This window comes from Macaca thibetana, chromosome 6 (genome assembly GCF_024542745.1).
Source record: "Macaca thibetana thibetana isolate TM-01 chromosome 6, ASM2454274v1, whole genome shotgun sequence".
NCBI classification, from domain to species: domain Eukaryota; kingdom Metazoa; phylum Chordata; class Mammalia; order Primates; family Cercopithecidae; genus Macaca; species Macaca thibetana.
Genome location: NC_065583.1, coordinates 126,458,459 through 126,484,925, shown reverse-complemented (window position 1 = coordinate 126,484,925; position 26,467 = coordinate 126,458,459). Strand labels below are relative to the sequence as shown.

The 26,467-nt window shown below is 38.3% G+C and overlaps 2 protein-coding genes across 47 annotated transcripts in view; one reads left to right on the top strand and one right to left on the bottom strand.

Annotated features, from left to right (window-relative positions):
* NDUFS4 (NADH:ubiquinone oxidoreductase subunit S4) overlaps nt 1–26,467 on the top strand; it is a 696,041-nt gene that overhangs the window by 512,994 nt on the left and 156,580 nt on the right. The window contains exon 1 of one of the 46 annotated variants that reach the window (XM_050794132.1): nt 1,384–1,387. The exons of the other annotated variants lie outside the window; for them this stretch is intronic. The gene's annotated coding sequence lies outside the window, so the exon portion shown is untranslated. Of the gene's footprint in view, nt 1–1,383; nt 1,388–26,467 lie in introns of those variants that run through there. 46 annotated transcript variants of the gene reach the window in all.
* LOC126956869 (peptidyl-prolyl cis-trans isomerase A) lies at nt 7,168–7,925 on the bottom strand. Its single transcript, XM_050794168.1, has one exon. It carries the CDS (start codon nt 7,879–7,881, stop codon nt 7,384–7,386), a length of 498 nt encoding a protein of 165 aa, XP_050650125.1. The 5' UTR covers nt 7,882–7,925; the 3' UTR covers nt 7,168–7,383.

Here is a 26,467-nt window from a genome sequence, read left to right as displayed (position 1 = left end):
AATATAAACAAATTTATATTAACATGTAATAAGTCAATATAAAATTGAGAATTTGTCAGAGAAAGACTACATTTTAAAAAATTCACCTGGATGCCCAGAATAGAAAAGTCTATAGAGACAGAAGATTCCAGGTTGCCAGAAACTAAAAGAATGGGAGAGAAATGGTGAATGACTACTAACAGGTACAGGAATTCTTTTTAGGACAATAAATACATTCTAAAATCAATGGCAGTGATAGTTGTTACTGGCAGCAAATCCTTATCTCTATGGGGTCTGCAGCAACTTCAATTCTTGCTTCCTCTGAAGAAAGAATTCGACTGAGGGGCATAAGGCAAAAGGAGAAACTGAGGCAAGTTTTAGCGCAGGAGTAAAAGTTTATTAAAAAGCCTTAGAGCAGGAAAGAAGAAAAGTAAAATACACTTGGAAGAGTGCCAAGAGGGTAACTTGAGCGATCCAGTGCATGGTTTGACCTTTTGACTTGGGGTTTTATATGTTGGCATGTTTCTGGGGTCTTGCGTTCCTTCTCCCCTAATTCTTCCCTTGGGAAGGGCTGTCTGCACGCACAGCGGTCTGCTAGCGCTTGGGAGGGGAGCATGCACAGCGTGTTTATTGGAGTTGTACGCATGCTCACTTGAGGCGTTCTTCCCTTGCCCGTCGAATCTTCGTAGGAGGTCATATACCACTTAAACTCTGTCGCTTTGCCTGTGAATGCACATGCTTAAGCGCACTTGCCAAGCTCCTGAGATCTCATAGGGAAGCTGCTGAATATCGTTTCAGGTGTTTTCTATCTATTGGGAGATCCCATTCCCTGACTCCAGCGCGACCAATTATTATTTGAGAGAGACGGTTAACAACCGCCTGACCGTCACTTGATGGTCACCTGACATTCCGTGTGGTGGTGAGGGGTGAGGGGGGCCCTCTCCTGCCCTGCTTATGTCTGACTAGCTACCTACTGTAACAACTCCACAACTCCGTGACTATATAAATGCCATTGAATTATACACTTTGAATGGATAAATTATATAATACATAAATATATCTCAAGAAAGTTGTTTTTTAGTTTTAGTTTCATAGTTTCACCTAATTTTAAAATTTTGTTTAGTTTTACTATAATCAGTTTATAAAAGATACACATTATTTACATTTTAACACATTGGGTTGTACACATAGTTGTGTACCCATATTTACTTTCAATTTCTACACCTTTAAAATACCAGTTTTTATTATGATAAATATAAACTAAGCCTTGAAGTTATAACTCTAGAAAAATTAGTAATTTTAGTGTCAGTAGAAAAAAACTGGACTCTTTCATGAATCAAAAATATACCATAGTTTATCCCAATTTTATTACTGAAATAAGTGCACTGTGATCACAGAGATGGTGGGGAAAGAAGTCAGGATTCTAGGGAAAAAAGACTTAATTTACCAAAGCACACTCTTTTATTAGCATCACTAAAAAATTCTCAAACTAGGAAAATAATAAATTTCTAGGTCTTATCATATATTATTTTTGTCCTAAAAGCCTTTACCATAAAAATTAAAACTACAACAACCAAAGTCACATGGAAATTTTACCAAAGCAGAGAAAATAATTTTGGTCCCACCTGGCTGTCAGTCTGGAGGCAATTAATTATTATATTCCATGTTTTTATTGGTGTACTGCTAAGTTTCATCACACAAAAATTCATTTTTCCCTTATGGGTATAAAGTGATAATGGAAAAGAAAATTATTATTATAAAACACTTTAATCTACAGTAATGTTTTAGTTTTACTTGTTCTACTTCATAATGGAAAAGTATACAACTTTTTTGCAAATTTATTTATATACCCTCATTTTTTTCTGATAAGAGCAAATTATTTTTTAAGAAAAATTTTCACACCTAAAATAAGTATGCATTATTTTCCACTTAGAAACTAAGTAGAAAACTAGATTCTATCATCTGAATGTTAATTTTGTTTTACTAATTTAAATTATTTTCACAAATTTTTAAATTTGTAGCTTTTCCTTCCAAAATGTGGTCAAAGAGTTAACTATGTATCTTTTTCCCAAACACAATCTTTCACAATATCCTCCAATCTTACTCAGATTCTTACTGTTTAAAATTAAATGTGCACTTTATTTTCAGATTTTAATTTGCTAATTTAGTTCCTCTGGGATGAAAAGCAGTTGAAAATTTATGCAAACACTTTGTTGTCTGTCTAGAATATTAATTATATATCTCAAGATATGATACACCACATACTATAGCAATGATGCATATGCATATATAACAAACAGATATCCAGAGAGAATCTTTCCTTGAAACCCTGCATCAGTTCATACAGGGCTTCTCTGTCGCCCAAAGCCAGTTGGGGTTCAGACAGACCAAGGTTACTAGCAGCTTACGTGACAGAGAAACACATACATATTGCACCACATTGGGATTTGCCCATAGGATTTTAATACATGTAGTACAATGCTGTGTGCACTGATTATTATTATTTTTTGCACTTCCACTCCCCACCCGTTCTCCATCTTTCTCTCTCCTCCTCCATGCCCTGGAAGGGTGAGCCCTGGTGACATCATCTCCCATACCCCCATGGGAGCTGATTTCCTTCTAGATTTGTCCAGGCTGCTGAGAAGAGAGCAGATGATGGGAAGCTAGGGATGAAGAGACTGACTCCTTTCTCCCTCTCTGCTTCAGCACCACCTCTCTAACAGTAGCTGATTTCTTCCAGAACTACCCAGGAAAAGCACGGTGGCCTTATCTACAGGTTCCCAGCTCTCTTAGTTCCAGAAACTCTGTCCCCATCCATCCTTACTCCCACACCAATACCTTCCTTTCTAGGGAAACATCTCTTTGTTTACTCCCTCACCCCAGTGTATAGCTCTGTGAGTAATTCAGCCATGACTGTGGGTTTTTCCTAGCCTTTCTAGGGTGAATTCTGTTTACCAACCAGAACCGCGCCTGACAGAGAAGCCATCTAAGACTTCCTATCCAGATCTGATTTTTGGGTGATCAATCCTTAATTCATATAGGAAAAGGAGAGAGAAAACACTAAGGGAGAAAATCTTTTCTCTGTCACAACCTGATATGACTGCATCTCAGTTTGATCCACCACATTTCATACCGTGTAAAAACACCACTTTCCTGACACTGCTTCTAAATGTTGAATCCTTACCCAATACATCTGAATGTCTGCACTTTTCTTCTATCTAATTTAGAGAGTACAGCAGTTTCTCAGATGGGAAATAGGCAGTAAAGACAGGTGGCTTCCACTGAAAACCAAAATGACATTTCGAGTGCTCTTCCGCCATTTTATTAGCACACTCTGATGTTAGGGCTGACGCAATCTATTCTACCACCCCTCTGTTCAGACTTGTTTCCAGGACCGCAGTACCAATTTGTCTGAAAGCAAAAGTTTTCTGCTGTGTTTTTGATAATGAATCTGCTATAAGCACATTTTATTTTCTTGCACAACTGAGAACTCTAGACTCAGAATCTGCTACATTTTTTAATTAACAAAGGGAACTTAACCTGTTTATTTAATGGAGAGAAAGTCTTTTGTGGTGATGTATGCCTATACTCTCAGGTACTCAAGAGGCTGGAGGAGTTCAAGGTCAGCCTGGACAAAACAGCAAGACCAAGATCCCATATCTAAAAAAAAGAAAAGAAAAGAAAAGACAAACTATAATGGAGTCAGTAAGATCATAGTCAGCATGTTAATTATCATAAGATAGGTTAATAAATTCTCATTGCGGCCGGGCGCGGTGGCTCAAGCCTGTAATCCCAGCACTTTGGGAGGCCGAGGCGGGCAGATCACGAGGTCAGGAGATCGAGACCATCCTGGCTAACACGGTGAAACCCCGTCTCTACTAAAAATACAAAAAGAAATTAGCCGGGCGTGGTGGCGGGCGCCTGTAGTCCCAGCTACTCCGGAGGCTGAGGCAGGAGAATGGCGTGAACCCGGGAGGCGGAGCTTGCAGTGAGCCGAGATCGCGCCACTGCACTCCAGTCTGGGCGACAGAGCGAGACTCCGTCTCAAAAAAAAAAAAAAAAAAAAAAAAAAAAAAAAAAAAAAAAATTCTCATTGCTAAGGCAAACATTTAAAACTAAGTAAATAAACATAACTCGGATAACAAACACTCTAGCACATTGTTTCTTACAGTAAGTACAGTTAAACATGCTTAGAGATTAACATAGCCTTAAGACTATAGGTTACAATTGTTAAGGAAAAAAAAAAAAAAAAAAAACCTTGTATTTAGAAGCTGCATATCATAGAAAGATCCCTGCTCTTACTTAATAAACATTTTAAGGAACCATAATTGTGTTTAAAAGAGATAACATTCCTATAAAGTAGAAGAGTTTTGCTCCTCCTCCCACCCTAGGCTGAGAGTTATTTGTATATTGTGTTCTTAAAATCACCAAATAGAAGCACTTATTTAAAAGAAAAGAAGGCCAATTGATTTGAATATGAAATGCTTGCATACCATGGCTATGAAACTGAAAAGGAACAAAAGAGTATGTAGGGAAAAGAAAGTATGTTTCTTGCCTACCCCAAGGCCCTGGCCACCAAGTTCTCCTCCCCAGAAGCAACTAATGTTACCAGTTTTCTGTATATATTTCAGAAATATTCAGTGCATAAGCAAGCATGTAACTATATTTTCGTTTGTTTTACATAAATTATAACATCCTGGATATCCTATTGTACAGTTTGCTTTGATACTTCTTATATCATACAGATTATTCCACATCAGTATACAGTTGGCTTATTTTTAACATAAAGATACATCATTAAATTGCATAGATGTACCACAACTGAGTTTATTTATAGACATTTAGATTGTTTCCAGTATTTTGATATTTTAAACAATGATGCTTCAAATAGGAAAGAATATCTACTCTAATACATATATAATATACATGTAGATATACATACAAGAATTAACTCCTAGAACCGTAATTTCTGTCAAGGGATAGACGTGTTCTACAATTTGACAATGGAAATATATAGTAGAGATTTAATCAATGATAAATATTTAAGGTAGGAAAATCTAATTGGAATTCAAGATCTAAATGTCTGAAAATATATGAAGTGAATAGCAAAATAACTGTTTTAAAATAGTAAGTTTCTTATAGTCAAACAGATACAAACGAGTAATCAGTGGGATTTAATTTGGTTTGAGAATGAGAATAATAATATAGAAATCTTGGGAAATAATTAACAACCTTTGGAGTAACTAAAACTAGTTCTACGTGGATGTTTCATTCAGTCTTTTCTAAAGTAGAGAAAAAAATGTAGGCAGAGTGATTCAAAGTCACGTCTTCTTTTCTTTTTAAAAAATTACTTGTTTTTAATTCTTATGGGTACATTGTAGATGTATATATTTATAGGTTACATGATATATTTTTATACAGCCATGTATGTATAATAACCACATCAGGGTAAATGGGATATCCATCACCTCGAGCATTTATCTTTCGTGTTTCAAACAATCCAATTATATACTTAGTTATTTTTAAATGTACAATAAATTATTGTAGACTGTAGTCACCTGTTGTACTACCAAATACTAGACCTTATTCATTCTATCTAATTAAATTTTTGTACCTATTAACCATCCTTACTTCTCTCCCACTCCCATACCCACTATCTTTCCCAGACTCTGGTAACTATTTGTATTAGTCCATTCTCACACTGCTATAAAGAACTATCTGAGACTGGGTAATTTATGAAGAAAAGAGGTTTAGTTGACTCACCGTTCTGCAGGCTGTATAAGAGGCATGACTGGGGAAGCCTCAGAAAACTAACAATCATGGTGGAAGGTGAAGGGGACGCAAGCACGTCTTTACAGGGCAGCAGAAGAGGACGAGCAAAGGTGGAAGTGCTACACAATTTTAAACAACCAGATCTCGTGAAGTCATCCACTATTATGAGAATAGCAGGAGTAGAGCCACCCACATGATTTAATTACCTCCCACCAGACCCCACTTCTAACCCTGGGAATTATAATTTAACATGAGATTTGGGTAGGAACACAGCCCCCAAGCCATATCATTCCACCCCGGCACCTCCCAATTATCATGTTTCAAAACAAAATCATGCCTTCCCAACAGTCCCACAAAGTCTTAATTCATTCCAGCACTAACTCGAAAGTCCAAGCCCAAAGTTTCATCTAAGTCAGGGCAAGTCCCTTCTGCCTATGAGCCTATAAAGTCAAAAACAATTAGTTACTTTCAAGATACAATAGGAGTACAGGCATTGAGTAAATTCTCCCATTCCAAAAGGGAGAAATCAGCCCAAAGGAGCTACGAGCCACATGCAAGTCTGAAACCCAGCAGAGTAGTTGTTAAATCTTAAAACTACAACATAATCTTCTTTGACTTCACGTCTCATATCCAGGCAACACTGATGCAAGGGATGGTTTCCCAAAGCAGTGGTCATCTTAATCTCTGTGGCTCTGCAGGGTACACCCCTGTGGCTGCTTTCATGAGTTGGCACTGAGTGACTGTGGCTTTTCCAGGTACACAATGCAAGCTGTGGGTGGGTCTACCATTCTGGGGTCTGGAAGACAGTGGCCCTGTTCTCACAGCTCCACTAGGCAGTGTCCCAGTGAGGACTCTGTGTGGGAGCTCCAGTCCCATATTTCCCCTTCTCACTGCCCCAGTAGAGATTCTCCATGAGGGCTCCACCCCATGAGCAGACTTTTGCCTGAACATCCAGGATTTTCCATATATCCTCTAAAATCAAGGTGGAGACTTCCAAGCCTTAATTCTTGCCCTCTGTGCACCCCTTGGCCCATCATAACATGGAAGCCACCAAGACTCGTGGCTTGTACCCTCAAAGCAATGGCCTGAACTGTACCTTGGCCCTTTTAGCCATGCCTGGAGCTGAAGCAGCTGGGATGTAGGGCACCACGTCCTGAGCAGCTGGGCCCTGGGAGCTAGCCCATGAAACCATTTTCCCTCCTAGACATCCAGGCCTGTGATTGGAGGGGCTGTCACAAAGGTCTCTGAAATGCCCTAGAGGCATTTTCCCCATTGTCTTGGCTATTAACATTCAGCTCTTCTTTACTTACTCAAATTTCTGCAGCTTTGAATTCCTTCCCAGAAAATGAGTCAGGTTGCAAATTTTCCAAACTTTTATTGTTCCTTTATTTATTTATTTATTTATTTATTTTATTTTTTTTTTTTTTTGTTACTTAGTTTTTATTTCATAATCATAAACTTAACTCTGCAATTCAGCTAGGCATGGGAGAGAACAAGGAAAACATGGAACCCAAAGGGAACTGCAGCGAGAGCACAAAGATTCTAGGATACTGCGAGCAAATGGGGTGGAGGGGTGCTCTCCTGAGCTACAGAAGGAATGGTCTGGTGGTTAAGATAAAACACAAGTCAAACTTATTCGAGTTGTCCACAGTCAGCAATGGTGATCTTCTTGCTGGTCTTGCCATTCCTGGACCCAAAGCGCTCCATGGCCTCCACAATATTCATGCCTTCTTTCACTTTGCCAAAGACCACATGCTTGCCATCCAACCACTCAGTCTTGGCAGTGCAGATGAAAAACTGGGAACCATTTGTGTTGGGTCCAGCATTTGCCATGGACAAGATGCCAGGACCTGTATGCTTTAGGATGAAGTTCTCATCTTCAAATTTCTCCCCATAGATGGACTTGCCACCAGTGCCATTATGGCGTGTGAAGTCACCACCCTGACACATAAACCCTGGAATAATTCTGTGAAAGCAGGAACCCTTATAACCAAATCCTTTCTCTCCAGTGCTCAGAGCACGAAAATTTTCTGCTGTCTTTGGAACCTTGTCTGCAAACAGCTCGAAGGAGACGCGGCCCAAAGGCTCGCCGTCGACGGCAATGTCAAAGAACACGGTAGGGTTGACCATGGCTAGTAGTACAGGACTTTCCTCGGCGGCAGCGTCTGCAAAGCCTATTTATTTATTTATTTATTGTTTTGAGATGGACTCTCACTCTTCTTGCCCAGGCTGGAGTGCAGTGGCACAATTTCAGTTCACTGAAACCTCTGCCTCCTGGGTTCAAGTGATTCTCCTGCCTCAGACTCCCAAGTAGCTGGGATGACAGGCATGCACCACCACCACTGGCTAAATTTGCATTTTTAGTAAAGATGGAGTTTCTCCATGTGGGTCAGGTTGGTCTCGAACTCCCAACCTCAGGTGATCCTCCCTCCTCAGCCTCCCAAAGTGCTGGGATTATAGGCATGAGCCACTGCACCTAACCTCTCTGCTTCTCTTTTAAACATAAGTTCCAGTTTCAGATAATCTTTTTGCTGTTAGAGGCAGCCAGGCCAAATCTTGAACACTTTGCTGATTAGAAATTTCTTCTGCCAGGTATCCTAAATCCTCTCTCTCAATTTCAAAGCTCCATAGATTTTTAGAGCAGGGACACAATGCCACCAGTTTCTTTACTAAAGCATAGCAAGAGTATTCCAGTTCCCACGAAGTTCCTCATCTCCATCTGAGACCACCTCAGCCTGGACTTCATTATCCATACCACTATCAGCATTTTGAGCACAACAATTTAACAAGTCTCTAGAAGTTCCAAACTTTCCCTCAACTTCCTGTCTTCTTCTGAGCTCTCCAAACTGCTCCAACCTCTGCCTTTTACCCAGTTCCAAAGTCACTTCCACATTTTCAGCTATCTTCATAGTGATGCCCCACTTCTCTTGTTCCAATCACACTGCTGTAAAGAACTATCTGAGACTGAGTAATTTATCTTTTTTTAAAAAAGAGGTTTAATTTCCTCACAGCTCTGCAGGCTATGCAGGAGGCATGGCTGGGAGACCTCAAGAAACTTACAGTCATGGCAGAAGCCAAAGAGAAAGCAGGCACGTCTTCACAGGGCAGAGCAGGAGAGAGAGAGGAGGAGGAGGAGGTACTAACACTTTCAAACAAGCAGATCTCATGAACACTCTATCATGAGAACAGCGAGGGGGAACTTCACTCTCATGATTCAATAATCTCTCACCAGTCTCCTCCTCCAACACTGGAAGTTACAATTTGACTTGAGGTTTGAGTGGTGACACAGAGCCAAACCATATCACCATTCTTCTACTGTCTATCCTCATGAGTTCAATTGTTTTAATTTTTAGTTCCCACCAATAAGTAAGAGGATGCAATGTTTGTCTTTATGTGCCTGACTTACTTCACTTAACATAATGACCTCTAGTTACATTCATGTTGTTGCAAGGGACAGATTCTTATTCTTTTTATGACTGAATAGTACTCCATTGTGTATATGTAACATATTTTAATCCATTTTACTTTTTTGATGTTAGCACTTATAGCTATAAACTTTTCCCCTTAGTTCTGCTTTTGCTGAATCTACAGATTTTGGTATATTATGGTTTTATTTTCATTTGCTTCAAGAAATTTTTCCATTTCCTTCTTAATTTCTTCATTTCCCCACTGGTCATTCAGACGTACATTGTTTAATTTCCATGCTTGTACAGCTTCCAAAATTCCTCTTGTTATTTATTTCTAGTTTTATTCCATTGTGGTCAAAGAACAGGCTGGATATTATTTCAATGTTTTGAATGTTGTAAGACTTGTTTTTTGACCTAACATATGGTCTATCCTTGAGAAAAATCCATGTGCTAAGGAAAAGAAAGTATATTCTGCTGTCATTAGATGAAATGTTCCATAAATATCTATTAGGTCCATTTGGTCAACAGTGCAGATTAACTCTGATATTTCTTTGTTGATTGTCTGGAAGGTCTGTCCAATGCTGAAAGAGGGGTGCTGAAGTCTCCAGCTAATATTGTTTTGGAGTCTATCTCTAACTATAGTAATATTTGTTTTATATATCTAAGTGCTCCAGTGTTGGGTGCATATATATTTACATTTGTTATATCCTGTTGCTGAATTAACCCCTTTATCACTATATAGTGACCTTCTTTGTCCATTTTTATAGTTTTTCTGTCTTGAAATGTATGTTGCCTGTTACAAATACAGAGACTCCTGGGGTTTTCTGGTTTTCATTGGCATGGGATGTCTTTTTTAATCTTTTTATTTCAGTCTATATGTGTCTTTAAAGGTAAAATCTGTTTCTTGTAGGCAACAGATCAGTGGGTCTCTTTTTTTTCACCCATTCAGTCCCCTGTCTTTTGCTTGGAAAGTTTAGTCCATTTATTAAAGAATCTGTGTGCTTGGGGAGGGAGAAGGCAGGCAGGCAGAGACTGTGCACTATTCAATGTTATTATTGACAAGTCAGTTCTTACTCCTGCCATTTTGTTATTTATTTTTCAGTTGTTTTGTGGTTTTCTCTTCCTTACTTCCCTCCTTCCTGTCTTCCTTTTAGTGAAGATGATTTTCTCTGGTATATGATTTAATTTATTGCTTTTTATTTTTTCTGTGCCTGTTGTATGTTTTTTTATTTGAGGTTACCTTGCGGCATGCAAATACTATCTTATAATCTATTTTAAGCTCATAAAAGCTTAATATCATTTGTATAAACAAAAACAAACAAAAAAGAAAACTAATAAAAACTCTACACTTTAACTTTGTCTCTGTGCTTTTTAACTTTTTGTTGTTTCTATTTACATCTTATTGTACAGTCAATGTCTTGAAAATTTGTTTTCGTTACTATTTTTTATTGGTTAATTGCTTAGTCTTTCTATTTAAGATAAGATTAGGTTACACAGGGCAATTATGGTGTTATAATATTCTGTGTTTTCCTATGTACTTATTATTACCAGTGAGCTTTGTACTTTCAGATGACTTCTTATTGCTCATTAACATCCTTTTCTTTCAGATTGAAGTACCCCTTTTGCATTTCATGCAGGACAGGTCTGGTGTTAATGAAGTCCTTCAGTTTTTTCTTGTCTCAGACAATCTTTATTTCTCTTTCATGCTTAAAGGATATTTTCACCAGGTATATTATTCTAGAGTAAAAGTTTCTTTCCTTCAGCTCTTTAAATGTGTCATGCCACTCTCTCCTGGCCTGTAACATTTCCACTGAAAAGTCTGCTGCCAGATGCATTGGAGCTTCTTTGTATATAATTTGTTTCTTTTCTCTTGCTGTTTTAGGATGCTTTCTTTATCCTTGACCTTTAGGAGTTTATTTAATGGCTTGATGTTCTCCTTTGGATTAAATCCGTTTAGTGTTCTATAACTTTCTTGTACTTGGATATTGATATCTTTTTCTACGTTTGGAAAGTTCTCTGCTATGATCCCTTTGAATAAACTTTCTAACCCTATCTCTTTTTCTACCTCCTTTCTAAGACCAATAACTATTAGATTTGTCCTTTTGAGGCTATTTTCTAGATCTTTCAGATATACTTCGTTCTTTTTTATTCTTTTTCCTTTTGTCTTCCCTGACTGTGTATTTTCAAATAGCCCTGTGCAAGCTCACTAATTCTTTCTTCTGCTTGAATAATTCTGCTATTAAAAGTCTTGGATGCATTCTTCAGTATATCAGTTGCATTTTTCAACTCCAGAATTTCCGCTTTATTGTTTTTAACTGTTTCATTCTCTTCATTACATTTTTCTGATAGAATTCTGAATCCCTTCTCTGTGTTATCTTGAATTTCTTTGAGTTTCCTCAAAACAGCTATTTTGGATTTTTCGTCTGAAAGATCACATATCTCTCTTTCTCCAGAATTGGTCACTGGTGTTTTATTTAGTTTGTTTAGCAAGGTCATATTTTCCTGGATGGTCTTGATGCTCGTGGATGTTTGTCAGTGTGTGGGCATTGAAGAGTTAGGTATTCATTATAGTCTTCACAGTCTGGGCTTATTCGTACCCATCCTTTTTGGGAAGACTTCCCAGGTATTCAAAAGGACTAGAGAATTGTGATGTAAGCCATATCTGCATTAGGGACACTGAAAGCCCAGTAACACTGTGGTTCTTGCAGACTCATAGAGGTACCACCTTGGTGGTCTTGGATAAGATCCAAATTCTCTGGATTACCAGGCAGAGACTCTTGTTATCTTCCCTTGCTTTCTCCCAAACAGACAGAGTTTCTCTTTCTCTCCGTGCTGAGCGACCTGGAGCTGAGAGAGGGATGACACAAGCACCCCTGTGGCCATCACCACAGGGACTGTGCTGGGTCAGACCTGATGTTAGCATAGCACTGGGTCTTTCCAAAGCCCAAGGTTACCACCTATGTTAGCTGAAGACCTTAGGGCTGTACAATCAGCAGGTGGTGAAGACAGACAGGCTTGTGTCCTTCCCTTCAAGGCAGTGAGTCAGGACCTGGGTGAGTCCAGAGATACCATCATGAGCCAGGGCCTGGATTCAAAACCTTAGAAATCTACCTGTATTCTATTGTACTGTTACTGAGCTGGCACTCAAAGCACAGGATGCAGTCCTTCCCACTCTTCTTCCTTCCGTCCTCTAGTTCCTCCACAAACAGAGAAGCCTCATATAATGGCCACCACCACCACAGTCCCACAGGGAGTACTGTCAGGCTCCCACCAATATTCACTTAAGGCCCAAGGGCTCTTCAGTCAGCTTGTGATGAATATTGCCAGGCTGGGGTTCACCCTTTAGGGCATTAGGCTTCCCTCTGGCCCAGGGTAGGCCAAGAAAGACTGTCCAAGAGCCAAGGCCTAGATTTGGGGACCTCAAGAGCCTACCTGATGCTCTACGCCCTGTGGTTGAGCTGGTACCTAAAGTGTAAAACAAAGTCCCCTTTACTCTTCCTTCTGCTTTTCTCAAGCAGATATAGTCTCTTCCTATAGCCACCATAACTGGAAATGTGCTGAGTGTCACCTGATGCCAGCAAGTCTCAGAGTTTCACCCAAGGCCCACAGCGTACTACCTGGGTATTACTGCTGGTTATGCAGGGCCCAAGGGCATTTTTTTTTTTTTCTTTTTTTGAGTCAGTCTCACTCTGTCATCCAGGCTGGAGTGCAGTGGTGCAATCTCGGCTCACTGCAACCTCTATCTCCTGGGTTCAAGCGATTCTCCTGCCTCAGCTTCCCGAGTAGCTGGGATTACAGGCGCATGCCACCATGCCCAGCTAATTTTTGTATTTTTTAGTAGAGACGGAGTTTCACCATATTGGACAGGCTGGTCTGAAACCTCTGACCTCATGATCCACCCACCTCAGCCTCCCAAAGTGCTGGGATTACAAACATGAGTCACCGTGCCAGGCCCCAAGGGTTCTTTAGTCAGACATGATAGGTTCTGCCAGAACTGGATCCTTCACTTTGAGGTAATGGGTTTCCACATGATTAGAAATGTCATCTGGGAGCTGGGTCCTGGAAAGGGGGCCTCATGATTCTGACTGGTGCCCTATCTTACTGTGACTGAGCTGATATCGAAGTTGCGAGACAAAATTCTCCTTATTCTTTCCTCTCCTCTCCTCAAGCAGAAGGAAGGGGTGTCTTTTTGGAACCATGAGCTGTGCAGCCTGGTTTTGGGGAAGGGGCAGTGCAAGCACGCCCTTAACCACCCTGGCTAATGTCTCAGTAGGTCATATGCCCCTGAGTCCACTGACTCTGAGCCCAGCTCAGCACTAGGACTTGCCTAGGAGTTGCAGATTTTGTGGCCTAACTTTATTTAGTGCCCCAAAGCACTCCAGGCTGCAGTGGTGAGGCTTCAGGGAACTCAAGTTCTGACTGCTGGGATAGGCAATTTACCTCTGGCCAGGACCAGTCCAAATGCTCCCTCTGTGGTGGGGTGAGGATGACATCAGGTAAGTACAGCCCTATTCTGCTTTCCACTGTGACAAGGCAGCACTGAGTTCAGCGCAAAGTCTCACAATTGCTGCATTCTCCCTCCCCAAGCACACAGATTCTCTGCACCATGCAGCGGCTGGAGGCATAGAGGGAAGTGTATGGGGGAGGGGCATTGTTGGCAATTCAAGACTGTCTTTCCTATACTTTTCAGTGCCTCTTTCAGTACCATAAAGTTAAAAACCAGCCAGGTGTGATGGCTCATGCCTGTATTCCCAGCACTTTGGGAGGCTGAGGCAGGCAGATCACCTAAGACCAGGAGTTCAAGACCAGCCTGATCAACATGGAGAAACCCCATCTCTACTAAAAATACAAAATTAGCCAGGTGTGGTGGCACATGCCTGTAATCCCAGCTACTAGGGAGGCTGAGGCAGGAGAATCACTTGAACCTGGGAGGTGAGGTGGAGGTTGCGGTGAGCCAAGATCATGCCATTGCTCTCCACCCTGGGCAACAAGAGCAAAACTCAGTCTCAAAAAGAAGAAAAAAAAAAACAGGTACTGTGAGTGCTCACCTGAGTTTTGGTTCTTATGAAGGTGATTTTTTGTCTGTAGATAGTTGTTAAATTTGGTGTTCCTGTTGGGCAGGAGGATAATTGGTGCAGCCTTCTATTCCACCATATTGCTCTGCTCCCCTCCAAAATCATATCTTTAAAAATGACCACATGGGGTCTGAAGAGGATATTCATAAAATAGATGAGTCAAAGGAATATTGTAACAATATATTGTGAATAAATATACAGAGGCTTTCTATTTCCTTTCCATTTCATAAGAGGGTTTTCATAAACAAGGGTTTTCTATTTCCTTTTCACTCAAATGACATTAGGATTGTTTTTGCAAGATATTCTCTAAAGGAATATTTTCAGGAAGTTTATCAATTTTATGGAATTATTAGTACCATAAATCGATATATAACAAAGTACCACAAATTCAGCAGCTTAAAGTAATCCCTATGTATTTGCTCTAGGTTCTGTCTGTCAGAGTTCGGGCATGACATAGCTGGACAAGGTTGAAACCAAGGTGTTGGCCAGTCTGTGTTCTCATCTGGAGCTCAGGGTCCTCTTCCAATCTCACTTGGTTGTTACAGAACCCACTCCCCTGAGGCTGCAGGACTCAAGTCTCTATCTCCTCCCTGGTAATCAGCCATAGGCTGCTCTCGGCTCCCCATTCATTGCCACGTGGCCCCTTTCAGTTTCAGAGTCAACAACAGATAGAGACTCTCTCCAGAGTCAATTCACACTTCAAACTGTAACTTCCCCTCTGATTCCTAGATCCAGATTTAAAGGGTTTGGTCTATAAGTTCAGGCCCACCTGGATAATCTCCCTATTTTAAAGTTGACTAATTTGGGAATTTAGTGACATCTGCAAGATCCCTTCACAGCAGCGCCCGGATTAGTGTTTAACTGAATAACTGAGAGAAGGCCTGTGTATACCAGGGCCAAGAATCTTGATGGCTGCAATGGACTGGATGCATCCCCATAAAATTAGTATGATAAAACCTGGATCCCAGTGTGATGGTATTAGGAGGTGGGGTCCTTGGGAGGTGATTAGGTCACAATGATGGAGTCCCCGTGAATGGGATTAGTGACCTTACAAAAGAGACCTCAGAACACTCTCTTGCCCTCCTTCCACCATGTGAGGATACCATGAGAAGATGGTTGTCTGCAACCCAGAAGTTGGCCCTCCCCAGAACCCGACCATACTGGCACCCTGATCTTGGACTTCCAGCTTCCAGAACTATGAGAAATAAAGGTCTGTTGGTGAAGCCACCAAGGCCATAATAATTGGTTATACTGGCCATAAAAGACTAAGACTGGCGCTATCTTAGAATTTGGCTTACCACATAACAGAATTTATCTTAAAGATAAAAGCTTTTTATGATTTGATGCATTACCATCATATCGTAATTTATCATGTTCACTTAAACTACGAAATCAGATAAGAAGCAAGTAAGTCTTGCAGATTGCACACACTCTCTTTCTCTGTCTCTCTCTCTCTTTTTACTTGAAACACTCTATTTGTCCTGCCAAATTTCAGGATTATTCACACAATTGTATACTTTATTACAAAGCATATTTTATTCAGAATTTCTTTATAAATGTATGAAAGTTATGAAAGTGTGACATTTGCCACCATGCCAGGAAAAATAAAGACAAAAGTAAGGCTATTTAGTGCAATATTTACCGTTTTTAAAAACATAAGCATTTATTTCTTATGCATATTCAAAAGGAGGAAAAATTATTTGAAAGAAATGAAGTGATCCAAATATCCAAATTATGTAGAGGTTTAAAGTGAAAAAAATTTTTGAGAAATTATTATATAAAACAATCTTACAAACATTCTTATTTGCAATGTGGGCAATTAACATGTTTACAATTTGTAATTCACAAAGCAAAGCAAATCAGCAGAAGAATCCAAATTTAATTATACACAATTGTACAAAGATACACTTTCTTTTTTAAACTTTTTAAGTTTTTAAAAAATAATTTCAACGTTTAGATTCAGGGAGTACATGTGCAGGTTTTTTACATGGATGCTGAGCTTTAGGATATGAATGATCCATCACCCAGAGAGTGAGCATAGTACCCCATAGTGAGTTTTTCAGCCCTTGCCCTCCACCTTCCCTTCCCTTTCTAGTAGTCTGCAGTGTCTATTGTTGCTATCTCTATGTCCATGAGTACCCAAAGTTTAGCTTCCACTTGTAAATGAGAACTTGCAGTATTTGGCGTTAATTCACTTAGTATAATGGCCTCCAGCTGTATAATGCTGCAAGGGACATTATTTTATTCTCTTTTTTATGGTTGTCTAGTATTCCATGGTGTATATGTACTACATTCTTTATCCAGTTCACCATTAATGGACAACTAGTTTGATTCGATATCTTTGCTATTGTGGATAGTGCTGCAATGATTATATGAGTACATGTGTCTTTTTGGTAGAATGATTTGTTTTATTTTGGATTATAGCCAGTAATAGGACTTCTGGGTCAAATGGTAGTTTATCACAAAAGAGTTTTGTTTTTTTGGTTTTTTTTTTTTCATAGCCCACAGAAGGAACCAACCTTGCCAATACTTTAATCTTGGCCATCTTGCTTCCAAAACTATGAAATAATAAATTTCTGTTCTTTAAGCCATGAAGTTTATGATAGTTTGTTATGGCAGTGCTAACAACCTAGTACAAAGATGAGAGCTAAAATGTACATAAGAAAAAAAAATAGAGAGAGCCTTTCTTGGTATGGTGACCAGGGTGGTGAAGACTAAGATCTGTAAAGCTGGAGAGGCTGTCTGGAGGGTCAAGGGGAAGATAACAAGTCAAAAAGGAACTGTGAGGGGAAGAACAGAGATGCTTAACAGAGATTTTAAATTAAGATTTTCTGTGTGGTCTGTGTGATGTCATTTTCCTCTTCATCTGCCCAAAAAGTATTTGGTAAGGTCTACATCATTAATTATTTCTTAGATGATTTAGACTTAAAGTTTGGTACATAAAACAAAAAGCTGTGTCCTGGTTCAAGAAAACATGGAGACAATGACAAGATTTTCCACTGATCCCTGTCACGTTTGCATTTACATTTCACAGATATTTTTTAGGAACCAACTATGAGGCAGGGACAATGTACATAGAATTCAGAAATAAACAAGATAGACACAGTCCCTGCCATCATGGAGAAAGATAGACAATAATAAATACATAATAAATCACATCTCTATTTAGCTTACTGTTGGTCTGGGCAATTTTATTTAAACAAGTAATATGTGTAAAGACAAAGTATAGGATACTGTAAGAACATATAACCTAACCTAGACTGGAGAGCCACTGAAGTTCAGACTTGGAGGTTGAGGAGGAACCAGTCACGCAATAGTGACCTGGGTCAGGCTGGGGATAATGATGAAGATTTTCTCAGACATACAGAAAAACCTTGTGATAATACTGTGAAGGATCAAAGAACTCAGTTTATTTGAGAAAAAGTAGGTGAACCATTGAGTTTGAAACTCAATGAGGGAAGAAGAGAAAGGTAGAAAATGAACCTCAGAGCTAAGCAGGGCCAGATCCTTCAGAAACTTAGGATTTTACATTTTATCTGATGTGCAGTGTTTCCAACTGAAGTGTTCAGGCAGGGCAAGGATATCATCAGATTTTAATTTTAAAACATTTTCTGTCAGCTTTGTGGTGAATCAACTGAGGAAGAGGAAAGATGAGTGACAAGGCCAGTTAGAGAGCATTACTATGGTTCCATGTAAAGATTAAAGTGATTTAGCCCAGGGAGATAGCTTCTTCTTGTTGGCTTCTGTCACCCATTCAACCACTGTGGGCCATGCTTTTGGTTATTTGAGGAAACCTTGACACCTCCCCGTGGTCTTACTATGGGGAGATTGCTGTTGCCTATGCCAATCATGCTCTAAAATGCTCAAGGAACTTCTCTGTTGTTCTTTTCAGAGAAAGTGGAAACAAGGTAGATATATTAAAAATTGAGATCTTCTTTGTAAATTCTCATTATTCTCCTTTGTGTTTCCTTGCCCCCCCAAGGGTCTGTCATAAACCTTCCCCTTTTTATTTTTATTGACTGGAGACTATTGCTTACTAGACTCAGATGATCCCCTTGACGTTAGTGAACACAAACAGTTGATGTTCACTTCTTGTTCAAATTTTGTATTGTGGTGACTATATATAACATAAAATTTATCATTGTGTTAGTCTGTTCATGTTGTTACAACAAAATACCACAAACTGTGTTATTTACACATGATAGAAATTTATTCTGCATAGTTTTGAAGTCTGGGACGCCCAAAATCAAGACACAAGCAGGTTTGGTGTCTGGTGAGAGTTGCTTGTTCGGCTTCCAAGATGGTGCCGTGGTACTATATTCTCAGGAGGGCACAGACGCTGTGTTCCCACAAGGCAGAAGAAATGGAAGGGTAAGAGGAACTAAGCTAGTTCCCTCCAGTCCTTTTATAAGACGCTAATCCATTTATGAGGGCAAAGCCCTCATGACTTAATCACTTCCCCAAAGGCTCACCTCTTAATACCATCACAATGGGGATTAAGTTTCAGCACATGAAATTTGAGAGACTTTAGCAGACCCCAGCAACCATCTTAACCATTTTTAACTATACAATTCAGTAGTATTAAATACATTCAAAATGTTGTGCAACCATTATCACCATCCATCTCCATAACTCTTTTCATCTTGTTAAACTGAAACTCTATATCTACTAAATAATAACTCCACATTCCTACACCCCTCCAGCCCATGACAACCATCATTTTACTTTCTGTCTCCATAATTTGAACTACTCTAAGTTCTTCATATAAGGGGAAATACAGAGTATTTGTCTTTTGGGGACTGGCTTATTTCACTTGCCATAATGTCCTCGAGTTTCATGTGTGTTGTAGCATATGTCAAAATTTCCTACACTTTTTTGGCCATACTGCCCAAAGCAATTTACAGATTCAGCGCTATTCATATCAAACTATCAATGTCATTTCCCACAGAATTAGAAAGAAACATTCTAAAATTCATTTGGAACCAAAAAAATATCCAAAGCAATCCTAAGCAAAAAGAACAAAGCTAGAGGTATCACACTACCTGACTTAAGGCTACAGTAACCAAAATAACATGTTACCGGTATGAAAACGGACACATAGTCCAATGTAACAGAACAAAAGACCCAGAGATAAAGGTGCACACCTACAAGCATCTGATTTTTTAAAAAGCTGGTAGTAACAAACAGGAAGAAAAGGACTCCCTATTCAATAAATGTACTGGGATAACTGGCTAGCCATATGCAGATGATTGAAACTGGATCCTTACCTTTCACCATATACAAAAATCAATGCAAGATGTATTAAAGACTTAAATGTAAAACTTAAAACTATAAAGACTCTAGAAGAAAATTTAGGAAATAACATTCTGAACATTGGCTCTAGCAAAAACTTTGTGACAAAGATTTCAAAGCAATTGCAACAAAAACAAAAATCTGCAAGTGAAACATAATTAATCTAAAGAGTTTCTGCACAGCAAAAGACACTATCAACAAAGTAAACAGACAACCTACACAATAGGAGAAAATATTTTCAAACTATGCATCTCAAAACGGTCTAATATTCAAAATCTATAAGAAGCTTAAATCAAGAAGCAAAATTAAACATCCCCATTAAAAATGGGCAAAGGACATGAACAGACACTTCTCAAAAGAAGACATACACACAGCCAAAGAGCACATGAAAAAATGTTCCACACCACTAATCATCAGAGAATTACAAAAGAAAAACACAATGAGATAGCGTCTCACACCAGTCAGAATGATTTCTATTAAAATGTCAAAAAACAAAAGATGCTGGCGAGGCTGCAGAGAAGAGAGAATGCTTATACACGGCTGGCAGGAGTGTAAATTAATTCAGCCACTGTGGAAAGCAGTCTGGAGATTTCACAAAGAATTTAAAATAGAGCTACCATTTGGCCCAGCAATCCCGTTACTGGGTAAATACCCAAAGAAATATACAGTATTCTACTGTAAAGATATACGCATGCATATATTCATCTCAGTACTATTTACAATAGCAAAGACATGGAATCAACCTAGATGCCAATCAACAGTGAACTGAATGAAGAAAATGTGATACATATACCCTAGGGGATACTACACAGCCATAGCAAAGAATAAGGTTATGTCCTTTGCAGCAACATGGATGAAGTTGGAAGCCATTCTTCTAAGCAGATTAATGCAGGAACAGTAAAGTAAATACTTCATGTTCTCACTAATAAGTGAGATCTAAACATTGAGCATACATGGACACAAAGAAAGGAACAAAAGACACTGGGCCCTACTTGAGGGTAGAGGATGGAAGGAGGGTTAGGATTGAAAAACTAAGTATGGATATTATGCTGATACTTAGGTGACAAAATTATCTGTACACTAAACCTCTGCAACATGCAATTTACACATATAACAAATGTATTAGTCCATTCTCACGTTGCTAATAAAGACATACCTGATACTGGGTAATTTTTGAAGGAAAGGTTTAATTGTCTCACCATTCAGCATGACTGAGGAGGCCTCAGGAAACTTATAATCACGGCAGAATGGGAAGCAAACACATTCTTCTTCACTTGACAGCAGCAAGGAGAAATCCCGAGCAAAAGGGGGAAAAGCCCCTTACAAAACCATCAGATCTCATGAGAACTAACTTACTATGGCAAGAACGGGATGGGGAAAAACCATACTCTTTATTCATTATCTCCCACCAAGTCCCTCCCACAATATGTGGAGATTATGGGAACCACAATTCAAGATGAGATTTGGGTGGGGACACAGCCAAATAATATCAACAAACCAGTACAAGTACCCCTTGAATTTACAAGTAGGAAAGAACAAAAGAGAATTACCTCCATTTTAAGGCTAAATGATATTGCATTTCACATTTTGTTTTTTTATTCATCCATCCAGAGACATTTGGGTGCCCACAAATTTTTTTTTTTTTCTGACATGGAATCTATCTCTGTTGCCCAAGCTGGAGTGCAGTGACATGATTTCAGCTCACTGCTACCTCTGCCTCCCAGGTTCAAGCAATTCTCCCACCTCAGCCTGAAGAGTAGCTGGGACTACAGGCTCATGCCACCATACCCTACTAATTTTTGTGTTTTTAGTAGAGACAGGGTTTTGCCACATTGGCCAGGCTAGTCTCAAACTCCTGGGCTCAGGTGAGCCATCCATCTCGGCTTCCCAAAGTGCTGGGATTATAGGCATGAGCCACCACGCACAGCCAAAAATATTATTTTTAATAATTTAAAATTTTTTAAAAATAGACACTTGGGTTGCTTAGATGTTTTAGATATTGTGAATAGTGTTGTTATTAACATGAGTGTATGAATATATCTTGCAGACTGCTGTCAACTCTTAAATATATACTCAGAAGTTGGATTGCCCGATCATATAGTAATTCTGGTTAATTTTTGAGGAATTGTCATAGTGTTTTCCACAGCAGCTGTACCATTTTACATTGTTCCTAACAATAGTACACAAGGATTCCAGTTTCTCCACATCTTTTCCAATACTTGCTACTTTCTATTTTTCTTATAGTAGCCATCCTAATGGGTGTGAGGGGTATCTGATTGTAGTTTTGACTTTCATTTTCCTAATCATTAGTGATGTTGAACACCTTTTCTTGTGCTTATTGGCTTTTGGTATGTCTTTTTTGGAAAAATATATATTTGTCATTTGCTCAGTTTTGAATCAGGTTATTTGTTTTTCTGCTGTTGTGTTCAGAAGTTCTTTATATATTCTGGATATTAATCCCTTATCAGATATATGATTTGCAAATATATTCTACTATTCAGTGATTTTCCTTTTTATATTATTGATACTGTCTTTTTATGCACAAATCTTTTTCATTTTTGTGAAGTCTAATTTGTCTATTGTTTTAGTGTGTTGCCTATGTCTTTGGTGTCATATCCAAGAAATCATTGCTAAATCTAAAGTCAAGAAGCTTTTCTCCTTTTTTTCTAAACGTCTTAGATTTTACATTTAGGTCTTTGATCCATTTTGAGTTAATTTTTTATGTGGTGTTAGGTAAGAGTCTAACTTCATGGTATCACATATAAATATTCAGTTTCCTCAGACTCTTTTGTTGAAAAGAATCCTTTCCCCATTGAATGGTCTTGCCATTTTTGTCAAGAATCATTGGACTACACAGGCAAGGATTTATTTCTGGGCTGCCTTTTTATTCCGTTTGTCTATATGTCTGTCTTTGTGTCAGTACCATGCTGTTTTGATTACTGTAGCTTTGTAGTAATTTTTGAAATCAGGAAATGTGAGTCCTCTAACTTTGTTCTTCATTTTCAAGATTGTTTTTGACTATTTAAGATCCCTTAAGGTTCCATATGAATTTTCGAATAAGTTGTTCTATTTCTGCATATATATAATATATATATTCTGCATATATGTGTATAATTATATATAATATATGTAAATATATAAATATATACACATATATTTTATATATATACATGATTTCAGCTCACTGCAACCTCTGCCTCCCAGGTTCAAGCAATTCTCCCACCTCAGCCTGAAGAGTAGCTGGGACTACAGGCTCATGCCACCATGCCGCACTAATTTTGTCTTTTTAGTAGAGACAGGGTTTTGCCACATTGGCCAGGCTAGTCTCAAACTCCTGGGCTCAGGTGTGCCATCCACCTCGGCTTCCCAAAGTGCTGGGATTACTGGCATGAGCCACCATGCCCAATATCTTTGGATTATATATAAAATCCCAATCTATATATAAATACGTTATATATAAATATATATATGTATATTTAATATATAATATATATTATATATAATGTATATATTTATATATAATGTATTTTTATATATTGGGATTTTGGTAAGAATTTTATTGAATTTGTGGATTGCTTTGGGTAGTATTGACATCTAAACAATATTTAGCCTTCCAATTCATAAACATGTAATGCGTTTCTATTTATTTATGTCTTAGAATTTCTTTAATTTGTGTCTTAAAATTTTCATTATACAAGTTTTCATTATAAAAATTTCATTATACAAGTTCTTCACCTCCTTGGTTAGGATAATTTTTATTTCATTATTTTTCATGCTATTAGAAATGAAACTTTTTATTACATTCTTTTGAGATTGCTAATTGTATATAGAAATACAACTGATCTTTTATGCATTGAATTTGTACTGCACTTTGAACTGCACTTTGCTGAATTCATTTATTCATTCTAACAGGGTTTTTCTGTAATCTTTAGGGTTTTATCACATGATATTTTATCACCAATGAACAGAGATTATTGTACTTCCTCCTTTCCAGTGTGCATACCTTCTATCTCTCTATCTTGCCTAACTCCTCTGGCTAGAACTTCCACTACTATATTTAATAGAAGTGGTAGAAACAGGCATCCTTGCCTTGTTCATGATTTTAAAGGAAAAGCTTTCAGTCTTTTTTTCTTTTCTTTTCTTTTTTTTTTTTGATAGGGTCTTGCTCTGTCACCCAGGCTGGAATGTAGTGGCACCATCTCAGCTCACTGCAACCTTCCCCTCCCGGGGTTCAAGCAATTCTCCTACCTCAGCCTCCTGAGTAGCTGAGATTATGGGCGCCTGCCATCACACCTGGCTAATTTTTGTATTTTTAGTAGAGAAAGGATTTCACCATGTTAGCCAGACTGGTCTCTTACTCCTGACCTCGTGATCCACACTCCCTTGGCCTCCCAAAGTGCTGGGATTACAGGCGTGTGCCGCCATGCCTGGCCAAGCTTTCCGTCTTTCACCACTGAGTACAATATTTGCTGTGGGTTTCCATATATGGCTTTTATCATGTTGAGGTAACGTTCTTCTATTCTCGGTTTGTTGAGTGTTTTTGTTATGAAAATACATGAATACTGTGACTGCTTTTTCTGCAACAATTGAGGTTATCAGGTGTGTATTTTTTCATTCAGTTAGTGTGCTATATTATACTGATTGATTTTCATATGTGAACCACTCTTGCATTCCAGCAATAAATCCCATTTGGTTATGGTGGATAATCCTTGCAATTTGCTGCTGAATTCAATTTTGCAAGTATTTTGTTGAAACTTTTTGCATCAATGTTCATAAGGGATATTGGTCTGCAGTTTTGTTCTGTTGTAGTGTTTTTGGCTTTGGTATCAGGGTAATGTTGGCCTCATGGTATGAGTTGGAAAGTGTTCCCTCCTCTTCAATCTTTTGAAATAGTATGAGAAGAATTGGTATTAGCTCTTTAAATGTTTGGTAAAATTCACCAGTGAAGCCATGAGATCCAGGACTTTCCCTTGTCAGATTTTTGATTACTAATTCATTTTCTTTTCTTGCTTTCCTTTCCTTACTTACATATTTACTTATAGGTCTATTAAAATGTTCTATATCTTTGTTATTTAAACTTACCAGGTTTTGTGTTTCTAAAAATATGTCCATTTTTTCTAAGTTCTGCAATTTGTTGTCATATAATTGCTCTCTTATAATCTTCTTTATTTCTGGAGAATCAGTAATATACCACTGTCATTTTTGATTTTAGCAATTTGAGGCCTCTCTCTTCTGCTTAGTTCAATTAGCTAAAAGTTTGTCAATTGCGTTGATTTTTTCAAAGAACCAACTTTTGGTCATTGATTTTTCTTTATTGTTTTTCTATTCTCTATTATCTTGCTCTAATCTTTATTATGTCTTTTTTTCTGCTACCTTTGGCTTTTGTTTGCCCTTTTTCCAGTTCCTTAGGATGTAGAGTTAGGTTGCTGATTTGAGATTCTACTTATCTTTTAATGTAAGTCTTTATGGTTCTAAATTTTTCCTTTCACACTGCTTTCACTGAATCCCATAAATTTTAGTATGTTGCATTTTCATCTTCATTGGTATCTAAAAATTTTCTTTTTAAAATTTAATTTAATTTATATTTATTTAATTTTTTCCTTTTTTTCCACTTTTATTTTAGATTCAGAGGATACATGTGCAGTTTTGTTACATGAGCATATTGTGTGAAGCCAAGGTTTGGGAGATGATTGATCCCATCACCCAGGTAGTGGGCACATTACTCAATATTTTTTCAACCCCTGTTCCCTCCCTCCCTCACTGTCCTTTCTAATAGTTCACAGTTTCTATTGTTGTCATCTTTACGGCCATGAGTACCCAGTGACTAGCTCCCACTTAAAAGTGAGAACATGTGATATTGGGTTTCTGTTCCTGCATCAATTCACTTTAGGATAATGGCTTCCAGTTGTATCCATGTTGCTACAAAGGACATGATTTCATTCTTTTTCTTTTCTGGCTGCCTAGTAATCCATGCTGTACATGTACATTTTCTTTATCTAATCTACGATTGATGGGTACCTAGATTGATTCCACGTCTTTGCTATTGTGACTAATGCTGCAATGAATATGCAAGTGTGTGTATCTTTTTGGTAGAATGATTTGTTTTCTTTTGGATATATAGGCAGTAATGGGATTGCTGATCAAATGACAGTTTTATTTTCAGATATTTAAGAAATCTCCAGACTGCTTTCCCAAGTGGCTGAATTAATTTACACTCTCACCAGCATTGTTGAAGCATTCTTTTTTCTCTGCAAGCCTCACCAGTATCTTTTGTATTTTTGACATTTTAATAATAGCCATTCTGACTGGTGTGAGATACTATCTCATTGTGATTTTATTTTGTATTTCTCTGATGATTAGTAATGTGGAACATTTTTTCATATGATCTTTGGCTGCATGTATGTCTTCTTTTAAGAAATGTCTGTTCATGTCCTTTGCCCATTTTTAAATGGAGTTTATTATTTGCTTCTTGATGTGATTAAGTTCCTTCTAGATTCTGAATATTAGACCTTTTTCAGATGTATTGTTTGAAAATATTTTCTTTCATTCCATAGTTTGTTTATTCTGTTGATAGTGTCTTTTGCTGTGTAGAACTCTTTAGATTAAGTTCCTCTTGTCAATTTTTGTTTTTGTTGCAATTGCTTTGGAGTCTTCGTCATAAAGTTTTTGCCAGAGCCAATGTTCAGAATGTTACTTCCTAGGTTTTCTTCTAGAGTCTTTATAGTTTTAAGTTTTACATTTAAGTCTTCAATCCATCTTGCATCAATTTTTTTTTTTTTTTTTTTTTTTTTTTTTTTTTGAGATGGAGTTTCACTCTTGTTGCCCAAGCTGGAGTGTGATGGGGTGATCTCAGCTCACCGCAACCTCCGCCTCCTGGGTTCAAGTGATTCTCCTGCCTCAGGCTCCCGAGTAGCTGGGATTATAGGCATGCACCACCATGCC